This window comes from Bactrocera latifrons, unplaced genomic scaffold (genome assembly GCF_001853355.1).
Source record: "Bactrocera latifrons isolate USDA-ARS-PBARC rearing strain unplaced genomic scaffold, ASM185335v1 scaffold_51, whole genome shotgun sequence".
NCBI lineage: Eukaryota > Metazoa > Arthropoda > Insecta > Diptera > Tephritidae > Bactrocera > Bactrocera latifrons.
The window spans coordinates 21482-42727 of record NW_017537168.1 but is presented as its reverse complement, the minus strand read 5'-3'; the positions used below and the strand labels follow the sequence as shown (position 1 = coordinate 42727).

Sequence of the window (21246 nt, the reverse complement as noted above, 5' to 3'; positions counted from 1 at the left end):
ACGACGCACTCCACAACTCACATACCATAGAAGCTACCAGCCAGCTTGGTTGAATATTGACAGTGTAAACACCTATGAGCACAGTAAGGTTAAAAGCGTTGGAAGGTCCTTTCACCCCTTCAATTGAAACCCGCATTTTATGTGCGCATTCGCTCGCTCATTCGCTAATATATGCAAATTGACAGTTACAAGCAGACAAGCAAACATATACAAGCATATGTGCATGAGATGGCGGGTGTGGAGATAATATTGAACAAGTTTCACTTTTGCGCCTTATGTTATGCTGCAATTGTTTTTGCCTACCTTTTGGCGGTAGGAATATAGCCACTGCAGCTATAGAAATTTGATACTCTGTAAATATAATCCCTGTTTGATAACAAATTTTATACATTCTATATTCATATCAAGTAAAAGTTGATAGCAAAACCGCCTCAAAGTATGCTACAGCTTTGCTAGAAACGATTAATTGACATTGGCGCAACGTGGCAGGTCACATTTTGTATGCCTTAGAATATCTGACCTGCAACGCTGACAATGTCTTACACGCTACTTGTAGCCAGACATAAATATACATATACATACATATATGTACCTTCCTCTTTAAACCACCAAGCATCTGCCTTTTACACTTCACTCTCACCTCATACACCCTCATCATAACCACATTTTCGCACTCTCATTTTAACTTTCGCAAATATGCTAAGTTACAAGTGTAATAAAAATTTTATTGCATACCTTTTGGCGTTGACGCTGGCTGAAATTAAATTTCGCTCACGTTTGTTAGTTCGTTTGCGCTTTATTACATTGTTATTTTTAATAGACATCTTTGATGCGTGTTAGCGAGTTTGCTAGACGCATGGAAATCGTGCGTGTGTGCCTAAAAGTATGCAAATAAAACGCTGCTATTTTCTTTGCAGAAGCTATTATATTGTATCATCACGCGACACAATTTGTGAAGGCAGTCATACGTGTATCTAGAAGAAAATCGTTTTCTTGCCTTCTTAGAAATAAATAGCGCCTGAAAATATGTTTCATGCTTTAAGAACATTAGCTTTAATTTGCTTTAATTTTGTGTAGTAAATTTTTATGTCGAACTGACTTAAATTTATGTAGTAAAATAATATATTTGGAAGCTAAATTTAGCTTTTGTTGTTGTTAGATCTATTTTAGAGTTACGTCTAGTGTAAGTTTGTTACAGCTAGAACCAACTTGGTTTCAATTTTTATTATTTCAACACAAAGTAATGTGACATGAAGTCAAAAGCTTCGTTTTTCGTAAAATATCACATTTCGTCTCAACTTACGCTTTTCGCCTATATTTATGCTTGCATAATTCGGACCTAAGCTTACTGTCAAAACATTTAAATTATCTTATACAGATAATAAATTTTGAACGCAAATAAGAAATTATATAATTGTCAGCAAAAACAATTATTATACTAAACATATTTTTAAATACATGTTTATACTCAGGTTCCGCATTAAACATAGTTAGTGCCATATATTTTGCATTTTCATATATAGAAGGCAAAATTTTATAGAAAATGAACAAATATAAATTTTGTAGGAACTTTTACTATAGCCTCACACCTGTAGCCTTTACAATTTGATATTTATTTGTATAGGAACATAAATAGTTACCAGTAAAAATTAAAAAATTACGATAATATGAGTTTATCGTTTATTTACGCCTAGAAGCATGCTATTTTTATACTCAATTTATTTGTTTTTGCAACTCCTACTTGTATGACATACCAAAGGTTAAATTAAACATTTTCTAATGCACAAATTTTACTAACCGCCTAAAAGTATACCAGCCAAATTCCAATTAAATATGCAAAGTAAGTAAGATATTAACGCATATTTTGACATAGCGTCTAAATAAGATTATCTCCGATTTTATTTTTGCAAAACAAGCCAACCACTAACATATACGTAGTACTTATCTCTCGAATGAGCGTGAAGTATACCACGCAAAAAATTATACCACACAATTAAGAAATAAATAATGAAAACATCTTTTTCACTTGGCATAACTCAATTAAAAGTTTTAGTTTGCTTCCGCCGAACCATAAGTTTCAATATGTGCGCCCAAAAGTAGGCTATTAAGAGCTTAGTAATTCATCAGGCAAATAATTACAACTTAATATTTAATCTCCTTGAAGATTATTAATTAAAATCTCAACATATTTTTATAAATTTTTTTATTATTTATTTACGTATGCCCAAAAATATGCTACGCTAACTATTCACTAATACTGTCATACTGCTTTCGTTGTATGGTATGGTATTATGATATTCCTCTTTGCAAATTTACCAACGCAAATATTTTTATATTTTGGCAGCGATTTGGTTAAAGTTACCGTTATCTACCGCCAGAAACCGAACAAACTTTCGTTAAAATATGCGCATGAATGCGTGGTTTGTCGAGATTTATTTTAAAAACTTTATCATAATATTTATCAGAGAATGCTGGGTTGGTCTAAGCGCCTAAAACTGTGCCACTTATAATTTGAAATTCGATAAAATAAAACTTTCGCTAAGCTCTAACTGTAGTTTTAGTATCATTATCGTTAAACATTTGCACAAACGGCATTTGCAATATCTCCAGTTTCTCAAAATAATTACGCCAAAAAGTATGCAGCGGAAATTGTAATAAGTGCGTACAAACAGCACAAAACTATTATATATTACGAATTTTCCGTTTCGAGTAATTGCAAATCTTCTAGTAAACCGCTAACTGTGCCATGCAGCGAAACGCCCAAAAGTATGCAGCACGATTTATTTAACGCTAAATACCCAACATATTGACGGCGGTTACCGAAAATGTAAGCTTTGTGGCGATGCTGGAGCGCAAAATCCCGAAACTTCTGACTATGCTTATGTGTGTGTGTGTATAAAACCAACAAGCCCGAAAGTATGCTACGCGTAAATAACTTTTTCCATCATGCCATTGAAAACTGGGTAAAATTTAATTTTCCACGTGCTTTTGTGCGAGAAAATGTGAGTGAGACGAAGGCAGGCGCGGCAGGGCGGGCACGACAAACCGTTAGAAGTGAATATTTGTTTGTTTGTTTGTTTTGGTGAGAAAAGTCGTCGCAAAATATGCTGCTTATTGAAAAGTTTGCGCTAAACACTGAACGGGGTGCGGAGAGGGTAGTAGGTGCGAATGAAACGGTGAGCTGAGTCAAAGCAGCGATGAAAGGATGGAGGATGGAAGGTGGAAAAAAGTTAGTCGTCATTTATAGCAAACTGAGAATCACATTGCAGCGGCCAAAAAGGGGTGCAAACGAAAAGGTGTAGCACAGAGTTGAAAATTAGTAAGTCGAGCACTGCAGGAAGGGTAAAAGCTGAGCAGTTGGAGGGCAGGCAAGCTGAAATTAAATTGGCGGCGGGTTGGTGCTTAAACAAAGTGCTGTTGCAGAAAAAGCAAAGGGCTGACAAAGTTTATTCAACAAGTGGGGTGGTGGCAAATGCAATTGTGTAAGCGAAGACGCAACAAAAAAGTTTTCGAAAATTATTTATTTCGTGTTTTTTACTTTCTTCCGGAATTTTTGCGGCCACACTAAAGTAACGGCATCTTTGTGGCAAGCGCCACCCATATTTTTCAACATTTGCTGGCAGTGACAGCATTGTGCTAATGTTGCCACTACAGGTGAACGGCAGCAGCGAGGGCAATAAAGTTGTAAGCTAAGCAAAATAAGTTGCGCATTACAATTACAGCCGAGTTGTGGACACTTTGGCTATGAGACATTACAGCAATAACATGCCCTTACCCTGCAACACGCAGCGCACTTGCAACATGACAGCCAACAAACCGCCTTGAACTGGCAGCAAACATTTTTACAATGAGCACAACAAGAACAAGAGCGTAGGTAATCAATTACAATTTGCGGCCAACGAAAACCCGCTACCCGCACCGCGTATGTGTGCGCCGCCAGCCAGCAGCCATTGCAGGGCCAATCATAGTGGCCGCCACACGCATAAACAATGCAAATAACTTAATTATATAGTGATTGAAATTTGCCGACTGCCGCCGCACAGGGATGCTATGCTGGCAAGCTGCTGAAACCACTAATTTTCGTGCGCCAGCCCTTGTGCGCCACCAAATAGCCATAGATCTTTTCGTGGCGCTGCTAACGTCATGAAATTTATGAATGCACAATCGAGTCGTGTCAGCACCAGCATGCCGTGGCAAACACTAATTCAGTTACCCCTTTGCATATACATACATATAGAGATTGTTTACCTGCCGTACGCCTATTTATATGCCTTAGTTCTTTGTGTGTGCCAACATAGTCGATTGCGCCCGCAGCTAAATTAATTAAAGGCCATCTCTATGCTAAAACCTGAATCGTGGCATACTTTTAGGCGTATATAAGTGTTTATTGTAGTCGACTGCATGTGTTAATACCGATTTAATGCCGTCGCGTTTCAATAACATACGCAAAAGTACTGCAATTTTAATAATAAATTGTGGGTATTATTCTAATACAATAGGTAAAAGTGTGATTACAGGCGCTCGCACGCACGCAGGCAGCACATGCGCTTTAACCGTGTTGTATTATGCAATTAACGCGCCATAACTGACCTTGACGCAGACAATTTGGAACGATTTGTGAGTAGATACTCGATTAGGGTAATTATTAAAGGCAAAATATCGCATTTAGGTGAACGTGCGTGTTTGTGCTCAGTATATGGCAGCTATAAAACTAAAATAACCTCCATCAGATGTTAAAAAAAGGCAATATTCATAATATTATAAAATATTTAAATAAATATTTTATTAAAATACTTTTAGGCGCAAATGAATAATGAATGGAAAACATTTCAAAAATGTTGCGAATGCATTGGTACATTTTTAGAAAATTTGATATTAAAATCATTATATATGGAGAAAAAAAATTCAAAATTGTTAAGTAGACTTTTAGGCGCAAATTAAAAATATTATATAATTTAATTATTTTCTGAAAAAAGTAAGTAGGCAAAATTAATGTTCTAAACACTACGAGAACAAAGGAAGTTAAAAAACTCAATATTCGACATAAGTTATTAAAAAATAAATTAGAAAATTGTAAGATAATTTTAGGCGCCAATGTTTAAAATTGAGTAATTTGAATGAAAAATATCTCTAATGACTGTAATGGTCCAATTTTGGAAAATTTTACATTGCTATTTTAGGATATTAAGAAAACTGAGTTAAAAAATTTGTAAAATATATTTAGGCGCAAATTATTAAAAGTTGTAAGGAACTCAATTATTTTGTATTATTTTCATACAGAGTTAAATTAATAGTCCAAACATTATGCGTTACTGAAAAAAAAAACAATTTTAAAACTGCTTTTAGGCGCAAATGGTTAAAAATAAGTAATTGATTCTATTAATGGAAAATATTTATAAAATATTGTGCACGCAGTAGTAAAACAATATTTCTAATTGTATTAAAAATACGTTGAATTGTATAAAATTTACTCTAATCTATAATGAAATACAAAATCAATAGCATACTTTTTGCCGCAAGCTTTATTAGCAAACTACCAAAAAAAAATCATTTATAAAACTTGGTTTTTACAAGTCAAATAAATGTTTCATCCAAAATCACTACAATAAAATAATACTTAGAATGTTAAATAATGAATTTGAACAACCCAATTACTATTGCCTACCTCTAGGCGAAGATTTTATAAAGTACAAGATGTGACAATTTCGAATAAACAGTTTATAGTCTTAATTAGTGCAAATCATATTGTATATAATACATTTATAAACACATCTGCGGTTTATGAAAATACAGCATATTTTTAGGCACATGCTCAATTTGTACTTCTTATTATTTATTAATTAGCTATTGAAATAGTTAAGGTAATTAAGCAAATGTTCATTGCTTAATATCATAGCTGAATATTAGTGTTAGTATACGTAAGCACGAAATACATTAATCTGAATGCTTTATAGCATACTTTTAAGCCTCAAGGCGAAGCAAAAACTTTTAAAACAATATAATTAATAATTAAGGAAATAAGTTATCTCCTAAAGTTGCCATATTAGCAAAAAAAATAAATTCTTAATTTGATTGATATGTGTACTTAGCTACCAAATATGTATATTTTAACTTTTTCTTGCCTAATTTTGGGGCTTAAACCAAAGAAAATTTTAACGAAAGTAAAATTAATTAAAAGGGCTGTCACGGAAATTGCAATTATATAAAAAAAAATTAGCTTCAAAATGTTTTGTATGTGATTTAAAAATTTAGCATACTTTTAGGATGTGAAATTTATAAATAACTTTTTAATTAAAAATATATATATATAATTTCAGTTAATAAGCAAGTTTTCTCACAAAATTTGCTCAATCAATATATTTTATACGTTAAACCTTAAATTTCTAGTGTGTGACTAAAAATATTTAGTATAAATTTAGGACGTGGAATACTTAAATTAATTTTTCTTATTAAAAAAGTTTTCTTTTGATAATATAAGATAATTTTCTGTAATATTATAAGAATAAGATACGTAAACATTTTCCGATAGTATATTGTTTATGTAATTTGCCAGTGTTTAGCAGAGATTTAGGCGCAGAAAATTTACTTTTCGGTCTAAGTATGAAATTTGCAAACTTCTATTTGTTTTCATGTTAAACAAACGTTTAAAGAATAGAAAAATTTTAAACGGATAATAGAGTCTTGAAATTCATTATAAGCGCACAATAGTGTGCTACAAAAATTAGCTAACGGGTTTTAATGATCCAGATTTCTAGAAAAATATATCACGCATGTTTAAAGTCATATATTTTAGATTATAAAAATAATATCGGTTATTAATGCAAATGAGTTATTACAGTTATGACAGAGTATTTAGAGATAGGCAACTGAAAAAATGCCTCCTTCGAAAATATTTATTAAAGAAACGTTTATAATTTTTTAATTAAAAGTTTAATTTTTTTAATTTTAAATGTTTACAAAAATATATCCATTAGCATATTTTATTTAAAAAAAATTCTCAAAAAAGGTTCCTAACCGATTCTACTTTTTTCTCACCTAAACAGGTCATTTCACTCGAAGGCTGGACAGATATAATGTATTACGTACAAGACGCTGATAGCTTTTGGGATTGGATATATTTCGTGCTGTTGATTGTGGTAAGTAAGCCAAACGAAGGTAAAAACTGTTAAAGGAAACTTTAGTTCAAGTATGAAATTTGGATTTATATAGCATACATTTAGGCGAAAATGGTTTAGAGACATGAAAAAGCACTCGCAAGAGATATTTTCTCGAAATTTCATAGGCCTATTAAGCATCTAATGTCGCTCTAGAGTAGAAGATTTTAAATGAAAATTAGTTCCTATGAAATTTGGCATTATATGGTATACATTTAGGCAACAATGTTAATTTTGTGCATTAGTCAAAAGACAAAGCATTCGCAACGGATTTTATTTTAGAATTTTTGTGTGCTTAATATACCTTACATCACTTTTATATATAATAGAAAATATTGGTATGAAATTTCGAATTATATGGTATATATTTAGGCAACAATGGCTCACATACATGAAAAATCATTCGGAAGTTTTTTTTTTAAGTTTTATGAACATATTAAGCATATCACAACGGCCTTATATAGAGGGAGAAATGGTAAACAATATTTATCTAAAATTTAGAAATTTCGAATTTTATGGTATACATTTAGGCGTTAATGCTATTTATGAATATAAGTATATGTTTTGGAAACATGCAAAAGACACTTGTGAATTAATTCTTTCATCGATTTCAAATAGAATATATATAAAATTTGTGAATATATTGATTATGGAGATTTTAGGTGCCATTTTAATATGTTGTGAATATTCACAAGAGCACTGCATCTGCCATAAAAAGGTGATACAAGTACTTTTTTAAAGCTCAATAGTATTCTCAAAATATATACACGAATACCTTCCCGCCTCTCAGCAAATTGTTATAACAAAGTAATAACAAAGTCTCCGGGGAAAGCTCTAAGTCAGCGCATACTTTCAGAAAATTAAAATAAAGTTCTGAGGCTTACTTAATGTAATTCAGTGCTTCATTATATTACCATTTAGTAGATTGCTTCCTGGAAAAATTTAATACAACACTTTTTTTAAATTTATACCACTACTATTTCAGTTGAATTAAAAGCTTTGCTCAGCCTCTTCAAACCACTTAATTTCAATTTAACTAAATGCTTCTAAATGAGGCCACGAAATCGTGAATTTATTTTATTTATTTCCAAGCATTTTTCTACTTCTTTATATGACCATTTTTACGCTGCGGTGGAGAGTGTGTGCGTAAATATATACCCAAGAGCATATAAAATTGCCATAAAAAGTAGTGACAAAAAGGTAATCAGAGAGAAAAAAAATCAATTTACGCATAACTCAGCTGAGGGACTACAAGTGCTCCCACAGCGCTTTCGACGCGCACCGCCGCAAGGTCAGTTAGGCTGGCACATGCGTTTGCGGGATTTATATCCGATTTACTTGTTTTTTCTCGGCTATTTGTAGGTATTTAGGTACGTACGTGTGTATGTAAATGTGCGTGAGAGCATACAGTTTAATGGTATTCGCTTTGCTTTGAGTTTCAGGGCTTTGTTCTAGCTAACCGAAACTCAAAAGGTAAGAGTAAGGTAGATGTATTGGCACAAAAAGATTAAAAAAAAGGCTCAAAGCAAGAGTATTAGTGAACTAGTAGACTTGACCTCTAGTTTTTGTGACAAGAAGTAAGTTAGCATTTAACAAAAATACAAAATTTTAAATAAATTTTGCCAAAAAGACCTACATTTACTTTCTTTTGTTTTTATCTGCCTGTGATGCGCCTCACGAAACACTAAAAATAGAGAAGTTACACTTTAAAGTGCCTAAAAGTATGCTTTAACGAGCAACGCAGCAGCCAAAACTTTGAAAATACAAGGTTTTAAACACCTCCGCAGTCGTACAGCCAAGTCAACCTGTGTTTCTGCTTACACAAACAAACAACGCCTAAATGTATGCCCAACTTATATATTTTGGGATGTAAGGCGCTTGTATAAAAGTAAAAAGGACCAGCGACCAACAAATGAAGCGTAAAAATTTAATATTTCATAAGAATGAAAATTCAGCGCTTCGAAAATAATACCCGCCCTTATTGCTTGTGCTCATAGTGGGCAGGTGTAGCTTAGGCTGCTGCCGCCAACAACTGATTAAATAAGCGCTTTGTTGTAGCGCTGACTTGTCTGGTTGAATGATTTTTCATGCCGGAGATTTTGTAGCATGCTTTTGGGTACACAAACTCAGCATCAAACGCATACCTTCCCCGCCTTCATTGGCCTAGCTGCCAACGGCTGGGTTGGTATCGTTGCCGCACACGAATTTATTTATACCTATTCAATATTTCCGTTTAGCTTTCAATTGATTTTTAACATTTCGCTTGCCTACACTTCAGCGCACCGCAAATAGCATTTAATTTAGCTTATGCCTTTCATACTTTTCGGTGCTTTTTGCTTAGTTGGCAACAACATTTTGTTACACATCCGTATATGTTTACAGGAAATGAGCAGGAAAAGAGAAATTGTCTACGTCAGCGGCAAACAGCGAAATTTATCAGCCAATTAGTGTGCATAATCATTTGTGTGTTACGCCTGAAAGTATGTTAGAATAATATTTTATTTACTGGCACGTGTAGCAATCGCATAGAATTTTCGAAAAGGAATGAAAGCACAAAATTCAAAACATATCGATGTTATACACATGTATATACATGCAATTTTATGTTAAGTTGTGCTTAAAAGCGTGCAAAATTAAATATAAAATATTTTTTATATGCGCAGATACTTTATGTTATTAATTCAAAAAGAATTTGGGGAAATTAAAACTATTCATCAAGGAAAAATTACATAATGGTGCCTAAAAGTATGCTAAATAAAATAAAATAAAATATAATTGTATTGTGTTAAAAACACGTAGTAGGGCCTTAGTTTATTTTTTTTTTTTTAAAGTAATTATGGCAGTTAAAACAATTCGCCAAGAAAGAAAAATATGAAGGCGCCTAAAAGTATACTAAATACCTAAACCAAGCTTTTGTAAATTGATGCCTGTTTTCTATTCCCTCTATTTCCGTACAACTCTTGCTCTTTAATAACAAGATCATGTCCCAAAAGCATAAACTACAACTTTGCGTCGAGTTTCAGGTAGGCATAATTTTAGGCTTAAATCTGTATTTTTCTTACATCTGAATAACAACAGCTGGCTATTACCAACAAACAAGCGCCCATGCATGTGTTATGTGGCGCATTCACGTGTTAAAATAGCAGCCCGTAAGTATGCAAATATATGTCACAATTATTTACGCACTTATGGTAAATTAACTGGTGATTTATGTGACGCACTCGCTACTTTCAAACTTGTTCGTAATATATTTAGAACTTGAAGGGAAGGTACGCTTTTGTTAGACTACCTTAACAGCTAATTAAATTGCAGCTTGTTTACAATATGGGACATATGTAGCATACATTTTGGGGTAAAGTAAGGTAGAAATACAGGAATATATATAAATTTTTGTAATCTCGCCTAAAAATATACAATGGAAACTTAAAAAATATGTTTGTAAGTTGCTTTCAACCCAAAATTTGGTATGATTATATCTAAAATCATATAATGCTAATTACCCGTGCCTCAGAAATTCTCTTAAATACATAAGTGCCTACAATTATGCCGTAAAATTGGTCTGGTATGCCTTCCAAAACTTTTAAAATTTCTATAGTTTTATTAAATTGCTCCATAAAACCCATTAAGCAAAATATTCTTACGCCAAAATATTTAGTAGTTTGCTATTTGCCTATTTATAAATAGTTGCGCCAAAAGATATGCTATTTAAATGTCCAAAACTGTCAAGAACTCAAGCAAATTCTCATATTTAAGTCAACTTTCTAGAAAACTTTTAATTTAAAAATACTCTGAACCTAATTTCTAATATTGGTGAGGAATTTGCACAAGGTAAGCTACAAGCTAAAACCCTTTTGTATTGTTGTCACAATTATTTACAAACAAGCAAGCTCACGTGTAACCAGGTAACCTCAGCCATTTCCCAGATACACGAAAACAAGTACTTGTTTAGGGATAACAAATTCAATTTGGTTGTTGCCACAGGACATGAGTGCCCAAAAAACAGCAATATCAAATGTGGCAAAAGGACAGCAAAGTGCCAAGATATACACAAAAGTATATAAACCATAAGATGAAAAGTATTGAGGATAGTTCAGCTTATTGATTGAGTTTTAGAAAGTAAGGTAATAGGACTGAGATTGGAGTTTAATGACAAATACTTATTAAAGAATGCAACAGTGATAGACTGGAAATGCAAAGTAGATTTTACTATTTTGTTTGTAATTCTCATTATGTTTATCAAAAATGCAAGATCTTTTCAAAGCAGCCTGAGGTAACTATTTGGGCACTTGGTTCTTAGAAAACGATAGAATCGCAAGTAGAAATATATTTTTAAAAAACGTTTGAAGTTATATACTATAAAATGCATGAATTTATGTGATAACTGAAGCTTAGGCATATTATAAACTACTCTTTCCGCAAGGAACCATATCTATATAGGTGCAGCGAACTTAATATATCAGCAAGAGGTTCGCTGAACTCGAATTATTAGTCGCTATGATCGGCTTTGCCCTTAAGAAAATTTAAGCTTCAAAATTTTCAGTTCTACGGCGGATTTTAAACATAAATATCACTGTATCATTACATAAACCATCAAAATCAGAGTTCAAAAATACTGTAGGAGCTAGAGAACCGTTTCAGTTCTCAAGTTCTCTTTCAGTATCACCCGTATACTCCTCTCAGTTTAGTTCTCTCAGTGTCTCCGTCCATCTACTCCATCTATTTCTCTCTCTCCATATATTTATGAAAATATATCTCTCTCTCTATCGCTCTCTCCCTCCTTAGCATCTTCAATTCTCTTTATATATTTCTGTCACTCTAATTCTTTTGATTTTCCTTTCCATTTTCACTCTGTGATTTTTCTTCATTTACTTGTATCCCCGCAAACTTTTGGCCTCCTCCACATTTATAATCCCCTAAACATTATTTTGAAACTGAACAAGAGTAAAGAGTAAACTAAACATTTTGCACAACAATTAGCCACTTTGAATACACTGTGCAATCATGCACGATAAGAATATCACCGCACCCGTAACCACACGTGTGCCAACAAGCCGAGCTTGTGGTTAGGATTTGTAGGGATTTTTGCGCCCCGTAATACAATCGCTATACACATGTGTAAGGTTAAAAAAAGCATACATTGTATATGTGACTGCGTTTGAGAAGTCAAGTTTTTACGCATTCCGACTTTTTTCCTCAACACACTCGAACTGCTGTCTTATTCCAGCTGTCTGGCGCGGCCTCAAACTGTCATAACCTGGCCAAGTTGCCACTCATTCATTGCGAGAGCGAGTGTGTCAAGAGAAAAAAGTCCTATGCAGCATTTTACCGTTATTCGTATTCTAACCAGGGCAATGGCTGTACATACGCCTTAAAATATGCCAACTGCTTTGTGTGCACCTTCTGGTCGGCGTCCCGACAGCACCGCCTGCGACTGACAATGCGCCAGCAACAGGCAGAGTTTTAAACTTTTTTTGCAGTTCTTTTCGCTTTCAACTTCCTTTTTTAGTTTTTATGCTGTTGTGACTTGATTCTCCCACAGTTTTTTGTGTGCTGGCATTTTTTTTTTGTGGCAGCAGCTGCTAACGCTGAATTTTCATTTCAAACTTTTACGTTTTTCACACAATGCGCCATAATAACTCAAGTGCGCTCGGTGTGCCCGCGTGTGTTTCTAGGTGTTCCCATGCTATTGTATTGTTGGTTTTTAATTTTATGTGATTTCCTTCATTGTGTTGCTCGACGCCACATCCTGTTGCGCGTTCAAAAAACCGTATCTTCCTGCTTTTCTGCAAGAGTAGTGAGACAGCTGAGTTTTTTTCTCGAGCTCGGTGGTGATTCGCTTGAAGTTGAGTGCCTATGCTGCGGTTTCAGCTGCAAAATCCACAATTTTTTACAACTAAATAGGAAGGTAGGGCAGCGTGTATAAAGCATACTGGTAAAAGCATTCTCTTTTTTGGGTTCTAAAGTCTCTCAGAGGCTAGAAGCATGATCTTCCGAAGTTCAACCAAGGAACAGTGAATAAAAAATGGTCTGAGTTAACAAGGTTTCAGAGTAAGTTCTTTCATTACTTTGTCAAAAGGCGTTTCTTTCAAGCCGTGGATTGATTGCGCCCATAATCCTCACGAATAAATTCCCGGTTTCGACTGACCCATATAATGTTCTATACAACCTTCGAGCCATACCTTGGCAAAAGTAAAAAATCACGAGCAGAACTTTTGTATTTGTCAGAAAATCGCATTTACGCAAGGAAAATATTTCAACATCCTGAAGATTAAAAATAAAAAACCAAAAAAATTTTAATGGCACCATAAAGCTTGGGTTAACTGCTGCATTAACATTGCGCAACATTTTTACCCAATCCGTAAATTGGGAATTGTTGAATGACCCTTTGATTGAGTACCTATTTATATAGACCTTTGGTAAGTTTTGAAAACTTTGATCTTCCGCTAGTTCCGAACAGTTCTTCGTTCTAAGGTTAACAGACTGGACTGAATTTAGCTTCCGTCTAGAACAAGCAACAGCTGACTAGAGTATTTTTTAGGGTCAAGTTAATCCAATTGCCTCTTAAGAGGAACAAAAAGAATTTAAGATCGACAGAAAGCTTCGATAGAAATACAGTTCCTTGAAGCAATCTCAACAACTAATGTTTACGTATCGTCATACTGACTCTTATCGGTCCGAATAGCAGATATGGCACTGATTTTATGGGATAAGGACAAATGTATGTTCATCTTTATACACACTATTTCGTTTGGGACAAGCTAATGAGACTAAAAATCATGTTAGTTTTATCAGCCTTTGGCACTCAAACTAAGTAACGTCTGCACCAAGGCAAAAAACTAGAACCAGAAAAGTTAGATAAGTACATAACCCCAATTACTACCTTCCGGGTAGCTTTTACCATTTCTACTACATCCTCTGAGTGTAACACTCTTTGAATTCTCATTACACTCCCTCACTACCAAGTCCATTCGATTTTTTAATCCATGCTTTTGCATACAAAGTTTCTGAATACTTTTTTTGCTGCCAACACTGTACTTTACATATGTTCGTTCTTGCTCTTGTTGAGATTAAGCTACTTTTCGTTAATATTTCCTTTTTTATCGTTTTTGATTAAATTTATGTTTGTTGTTTTTACACTTAACTTTTCTTTTATTGTTGTTATGGTTTTTTTCGTAGAGAAGCAAAGAAAAGTTTCTGCGGTTGTCACTTTTCCAAGCATTTTTTTCACTGTGGCGTTGGTTTGAAATGTTTTTAGGGGTGCGCGCATTAAAGTAGGCTACGAAAAACAAAGTTATTGTTTTAAGCGGCCTCCAAGTTAAGTCTTTGATGAAATTTGCGTGAGGTTTCGACATTTGGCTTAACTCTGCTATAAGTTTTCAGGAAGGGGAGTTAAATCCGTGGTGTTATGAATATATATGTACATATGTATGTATGAGTATTTTACTCTTAAACAGCATTGGGGTAAAATTAAAGTTCAGCAGAATGTGAATTGTTTTAAACACCAAATACTTCTTTTAGCAGCTGAAAAGCTATAGCCAGCGCAATTTTACCCGTTATTTAAAAAATAATATTATATTTTAAAGGGTTGCCACCACAATTTTTTTAATTACTATTTATTTTACACAACTTACAACTTTTTTCAGAATAGCTTCCCGTTATGCAATTTATGGAGTTGAATTACCAAATCTTGCACAGGGTTGCCACAAATTTTAAGAACTGTAAATTTTGTTAAATGCTCAAAAATTTTATAAAGCATCAGAACAGTGGCTATAAAATCTTTAATTGCAATTAACTTTTTTAAGGTCCAAAAAGTGTTAAGGGTTGCCGTTATTTTTATCAAGAAAAATATATGTATATATAGTACATATGATCATGATCACTTTTTAATGTAAAAACTATCTGCAAAAATATCTATTCATTGCTAAGAATTTTTATATTTACATCATATCGTAAATAAATGCTAGAAGTGTTGCCAGATTTGCAAAAAAAAAAGATATTTAGTGCAATTATTTGTACCAATTAGAAATTTGGTGAAATGGGATTTGATTAGCAACATCAGTAAAGAATTTTGAGCCGAAGTTCTATGTTTATAAAAAAAGGGGTGCCACTTTAATACTTTTTAATTTTTTTTTTAATTGTAATTTTGGAAAAAATTTTTGAACCAAAACAAAATTTTTAAGAAAATAATTTACGAAAAATTTTGACTTGCAGCCATTGCGTGGGAGCTACTGTTTTCAATGCTTCTGTGCATAAAAACTTACACTAGAGTTGCCACACAGTGTTTTTGTTGTACACAAAATTTAAACCAAATTTAAAAAAAAAATTATTTTCAAGTGACAGCTAAAAGCTTTTTAGAGATTGCTGGGTTATTGTATTAATTATTTATTATTTTTGCGCGAAAAGTATTTTATTTTTTTTTTTTTTTTTGTATTTACAGTTAAAAACTGAACTTTTTTATATTTTTTTAGAACAGTTGTATTTTTATACAAATTTCGCAAGTTTTAGTGGTACAGTGTTGCCACATTATTATTATTTTTTTAATTGTTTCAATTAATTAGTGAATAATTAGTTACAAAAGACAGGCTTTTATAAAAATTTAGAATGTTAAAGCGGCACAGCCTTGCCACATTGTTACTATAATCATTATTTTTTTCCAATTGTTTAAATTAATTTGTGATGAAATTATCCAAGTTATAGTGGTACAGCGTTAGGGCATAATAATTATTTTTTATAAAGGTTTAAATTAATTAATAAAGAATTAATTATAAAAGACGTGTCTTTATAAAAAACTTGCAAGTTAAAGTGGCAGCGTTCGTTGCCACAATACTATTGAAATTATTATTATTTTTTAATTGTCCAAATTATTTAGTAAAAATTTTATTATAAAAAGACAGGTTTTTATACAAATTTTGCATGAAAAGGCGGTACAGCGTTGCCACGCTATTATTATTATTTGTTTTTTTTTTTAAATTGACTTTTGTTGCTTTGGACTAAATATTAATTCAAGTTTGCCTGGTAAAAGCCGCAAGTTAAAGAGGTACAACGTTGCCACATTAATATAATGATTATTTTTAATTTATTTTGTTTTGTTGTCTGTTCGTTGCTTTTAGAGAGATTTTCATTTAACTTAATTTTTCCTGCTAGCAGCTACTTCTGTCCCTTTTTTAAACTTTCCACATTTCACGACATGGAAACATTTCAAAGTTCTCTTCTACAGCAAAAAAAAAAAACAAAATTTGTAAAACACACTGCAATTTCAAACTTTCGACTGCAAAATGTTTTCAAGAGACTTGTAAAATTTTTTGTTATGAAATTATGAAATTAGTATTTATTTAATATTTTCCTATAAGCTCTGCAACTTCTACATAATAAATTTTCCTGTATACATGCCTTTCGACCGCCCAGCAGACTTGTCGACAAAAAGTTAAATAAAAATAAATTAAAATTATCCAAGCAATCTGCAATTGTCAGCAACAGACTTTGCATTCGCAAGTGCTCGACAGAAAAATAAAAGAAATAAAACAACACCACACAAGACCAAAAGCTGCACACAGTGAAAAGTACAAGTAAAATGTTGCGTATACGACGTGTGGCACACCAGCAGCAAACCAGCCATACAGCTGGCAAACTATGTAACAAAAATACAGTTGCGGCACACATACACATGCATGTAACTGTTAAATGACAGCAAAAACTTCGACCGAGCGTGTGACTGACGGACTGAGTGTCTGAATGGCTGAATGTTTGACTGTTTGTATGGTAAATTGTAAATTAAAAAGTTTTTGGAGCACGAAAATTTCATTGCCAACATGGGTCACAAATTGCAATTGCCCATAATTCCTCAGCATGTCAACAAGCCACACATACATGCATGCCTGCGTTGCATATGTAAATCTAAGATAAAATGTAAATTTAATAACGACATGAGAATAGAATTTGAAAATCTGTTGCAACTTCTCGGCCAGCAGACGACTGCAGGACAAAGTTTTCGCATTAAAAATGCGTTATGCAATATATATGTATATTTATATAAAAGTCCAACACGCAAAGCTTCGATAGTCTCCAAATATCACACAGAGAATGGCTAAAATTTTGCCACGCCCCCACACCGGCCGTAAAGTACTACTAAGCTGCTTGCAAGAGTTGTGGTTTGCACTGACCGCTGCAAGTTGAAGCGAAATTTTAGTTTAGCAAACTTTGACAACACCAATGTATGCACATACAGCTACAAAACAGTGAAAACAACAACAAAATACAGAAAATACAACAACAACTGTGACAAAAACAATGGCACTTACAAAAACCATAGCACTTACAATTACAACACTATTAAAAAAACAGCACCTACAACAAAAACATCAGTTAGAAAAGCCCTAGCACTTGCAGCCACACCATATGTTACAGCAACAACAACAACTGTGCTCAACAACTACCGCCCAGCACAAGAGTTGTCGAAGGCACAAACACACACACACACACCAATTGCAGTTGCAGCTATTAAAAGTTTGTGGATTGCAATGAGCTTTACAAAAGCAACAATAAAATATTTTATATACATACATGCATATATGTATTAATATGCCCAAAAGTAGAACATAATAAAGCACATGCTTACGCATATTCAGTATCAAATCTAAATCAGTTGTAAAGCATAACAAAACGCCTGTGCGCCTAAAAGTATGCATTTGTTTATAGATATGAAACACCTGGAGCGAACAGGGTAGGCATGTATTATTTAAAAGCTGTCGAAATATAAAATTTTAATACAAGAATACAGTGGGTTGAGCAATAAATCTCACAACGCCTAAAAGTATTCTACTAATATATATTTTGAATATACAATTATATATCTTGAATTAATCTTCAATTGAACTTAAGCGCTGACAAGACAAATGCTGTCAGAAATATTTCAATGGTAAAATAATTTTCTCATAACCCCTAAAGGTATACAACGTATTTATTTTAAAAAAATATTTCCGTTTTAATTTCTGCATTTATTTTGGTTGAAATTCTACGAAACGTATTGGAAGATGCAACTACAATACAAATAATAGCATATGCTATTAGCGCCTAAAAGTGTGCAATATTAAAGAGAAATTAGTAAAAAATTACAAGTTTATGGAAAATTTTAAAATACCGAGCAAAAGAAATTGATGCGCCTAGATGTATGCTATACAAACATGTATAAAATTATTCGTAATTTCCTTCCACCTGCTAACTAATTTTCTCATATCTTGCTCTCTCTTCACAGATTGGTTCCTTCTTCATGATCAACCTCTGCCTTGTCGTTATTGCTACACAATTTTCGGAGACGAAAAAACGCGAAATGGAGCGCATGCGACAGGAGCGTGCACGCTACACATCCACCTCAACACTGGCGTCCAGCACCAACAACTCAGAGCCGGCCACCTGCTATGCGGAGATTGTCAAATACATAGCGCATCTTTGGCGGCGTTTCAAGCGACGCATGTTAAAGAAGTACAGATTATATAAGTATGATAATTAATGTTTTGATTTGATTATATTTGTTTCGTGATACTTTCAGTTACAGTAAACCACCCCCAACAAGAAAAAGTTGTTCAAGAAACTATCTGTAAAATATAGATTTGTATTTGCGTTCGATTCGTTTCGTTAATGCGTGAGCATAAAAGTAGATACTTACTAACCCAACCCAAATTAATTTGGTAGAGCGTTACTAATACACATGTATGATAAAAACATTATTAAGTAATCCCTTAATTTATGCAAGGGGTTGTGAAATTTATCAATATTAATCCCTAAATAAAAGGATTTAGGGAATTGAGGAAACAAGAGTGATTCAAAATAGATCGCATTATTAAATGCGCCTAAAAGTTTTCTTCAGTAAATTAAACAGTATCGCAAATAGCTCAAAATAAACTGGAAATGCTTGCTTTCTGTAAAGCTAATATCGTCAAATCGCTGCAAATAGCTATATGTATATACTAACTTTCGAAGAATTTCATGTTTCCAGGTATGGGACATGCATAACTGTAAGCCTTTTGAAGCAAATTAACAATAACGAATAACATAATACGCCTAAAAGTATGCTAATTAATATAAGAAATAACAGAGGTGCCTAAAAATATGCAAATTTCGTGCATAAAATGCAAATTAATTCTTTCACACCAAACATTTCACAAAAATATTTGTTCGTACTCACTTTTAATTTTAAAGCAAGTCAAATCATTTAATTCGCCTAGAATTCTGTTAAATGAAATCACGAATTTATGGACAAAAAATCGCACATCATGGATTGCACAAGTTTATTCACTTTTTCTTCCAATTTTAAAGCTTAAATTAATCAATCATCGAATGGCGCCTAAAAGTGCTTTTAAATTTTTGCTTTACAATAGATGCACATAAGAACAGCGAACTTGCAACGTCCAAAAAATTAACAATATGTAAATCGCGCCGAGTTCAAACGATAATATAGCAAACATAATCGAAAATAAGGCAAAATAAAAAATACGCCTAAAAGTAAAACACAAAACATTTGCTCAAAAGTTTTGGAAACAAAAAACGCACGCTAAGTGCTTTATTTGGTAGAGTAACGATTAAACAGAGTAACCAGAAAGAGTATTTGAGTAGTTAAACTAGTTTCAATTAAAGCCTAAAAGTAGGCAACATATTTATTAATAGTAAAAGTAGTTAGAGATTCAGCAGCGGTATAAATTATTTATGAAATATTTTTTCGAACACAATTAAAATTTTACAAGGAAGCTTAAATTGTACGAAGATTAAGATTCCATATATAGATACAAATTCATAGAACTTTACAAATTGTCAAGCTCTATAACAATGCTTCAGAAATGCAAATTATCGCACACACGCAATCGATAAAATCTTACAAATATTGTTCTACGCCACCTAAATGGCCAGATAGGCAAAAATCGTCTTAACGCGCCTCAAGTTAGGCAACGAAATATTTGCACGCCAACAGATCCAGTTGATGTATTCTTATCAAATCAAGATTATACTGTCAAAAAAGTGTAGAAACTTTTTAAAATCCATTATTTACTTTCAAGCTTTTTAAAGCGCCTAAATGTATGCAGTACAAACCCAAAATTTAAAACTAAATTCAACACGAAATGCACGGTTGGTGCCAAAAAATTGCTTTTTCTATCAAAACAACCAGTATAGCTATATGCTTACTACTAAATTGTATACAGCTCCTAAGTGTAGGCAATCCTTGTCATAAACCAAGCAGTTATAAAAAAACTTAACAATTTTAAATATTTCAGTATATACTGCGTAAATATCATGATTTAAAAACTTCAATGATAGAAAAATCTAAATTTTGTATTAACTCCCGAAAGTATGCCACAAAAATTCTGAATAACCACTCTATAGGCACTACACACAGTGTGGCACAACGCAAAGAGAAACTACTGACTTTACACTATTTTAATTACTTATTTTCCCAGTAATTATTTTTATTAATATTTTTATATGATTTTTATTACAAAAAAATTTATTTAGCTTATGTGGCAAATATTACTTGCTTTGTGTTGAGTTCGCTTGTTTAGTTCCAGTTAATTAAAGCTATTTGCGTTTTGCTTATGAAAGCATTTTATTTTCATATTTTACAAGTAATTTATGTACAAACTGAAATATGTACATATGTACTTTGTATAAAAAAAAGCACTTTGCATGCAGTTGGCAGTTATTTACTTATTTATGGTCCTTAGTTAGTGTGTTAGTTAATAGTAAAATATTGATTTAGTGAAATATTGAGTGCAAACTTTTTGAATAACAACTATTTTGCATAGGATTTTTGAAACAGGCATACACATACATATAAAGACAAACAACCAAACACATACTTGCAATTTTTTCACCATTCACCATTTGATGTTGTTGTTGTGTGAATCGTAGTGTATGCTAAATAAAAGCATTTGCAAGTGAAATTCAGCAGAGTCAACTGGATTTTAATTATTTTCTATTAATTAGAAAAAGTCTTTGATGCACAAATAAGCAAATTTCAAACTAACAAGGAAGATATTGAGAATATTAAAAAAAATATAACATTTAAATTTTTTGTTTGGAAATAATAGAATTTATTTCAAACGGC

General features: G+C 32.8%; 1 protein-coding gene across 1 annotated transcript in view; it reads left to right on the top strand.

The window, feature by feature from the left end:
• Positions 1-21246, top strand: part of LOC108973880 (voltage-dependent T-type calcium channel subunit alpha-1G-like) — a gene marked incomplete at its 3' end in the record, with an annotated part of 170942 nt that overhangs the window by 137516 nt on the left and 12180 nt on the right. The window contains exons 9-10 of the mRNA XM_018941385.1: positions 7044-7136; positions 18406-18632. Of these exons, the coding sequence (XP_018796930.1) occupies positions 7044-7136; positions 18406-18632 (320 nt within the window). The remainder of the gene's footprint in view (positions 1-7043; positions 7137-18405; positions 18633-21246) is intronic.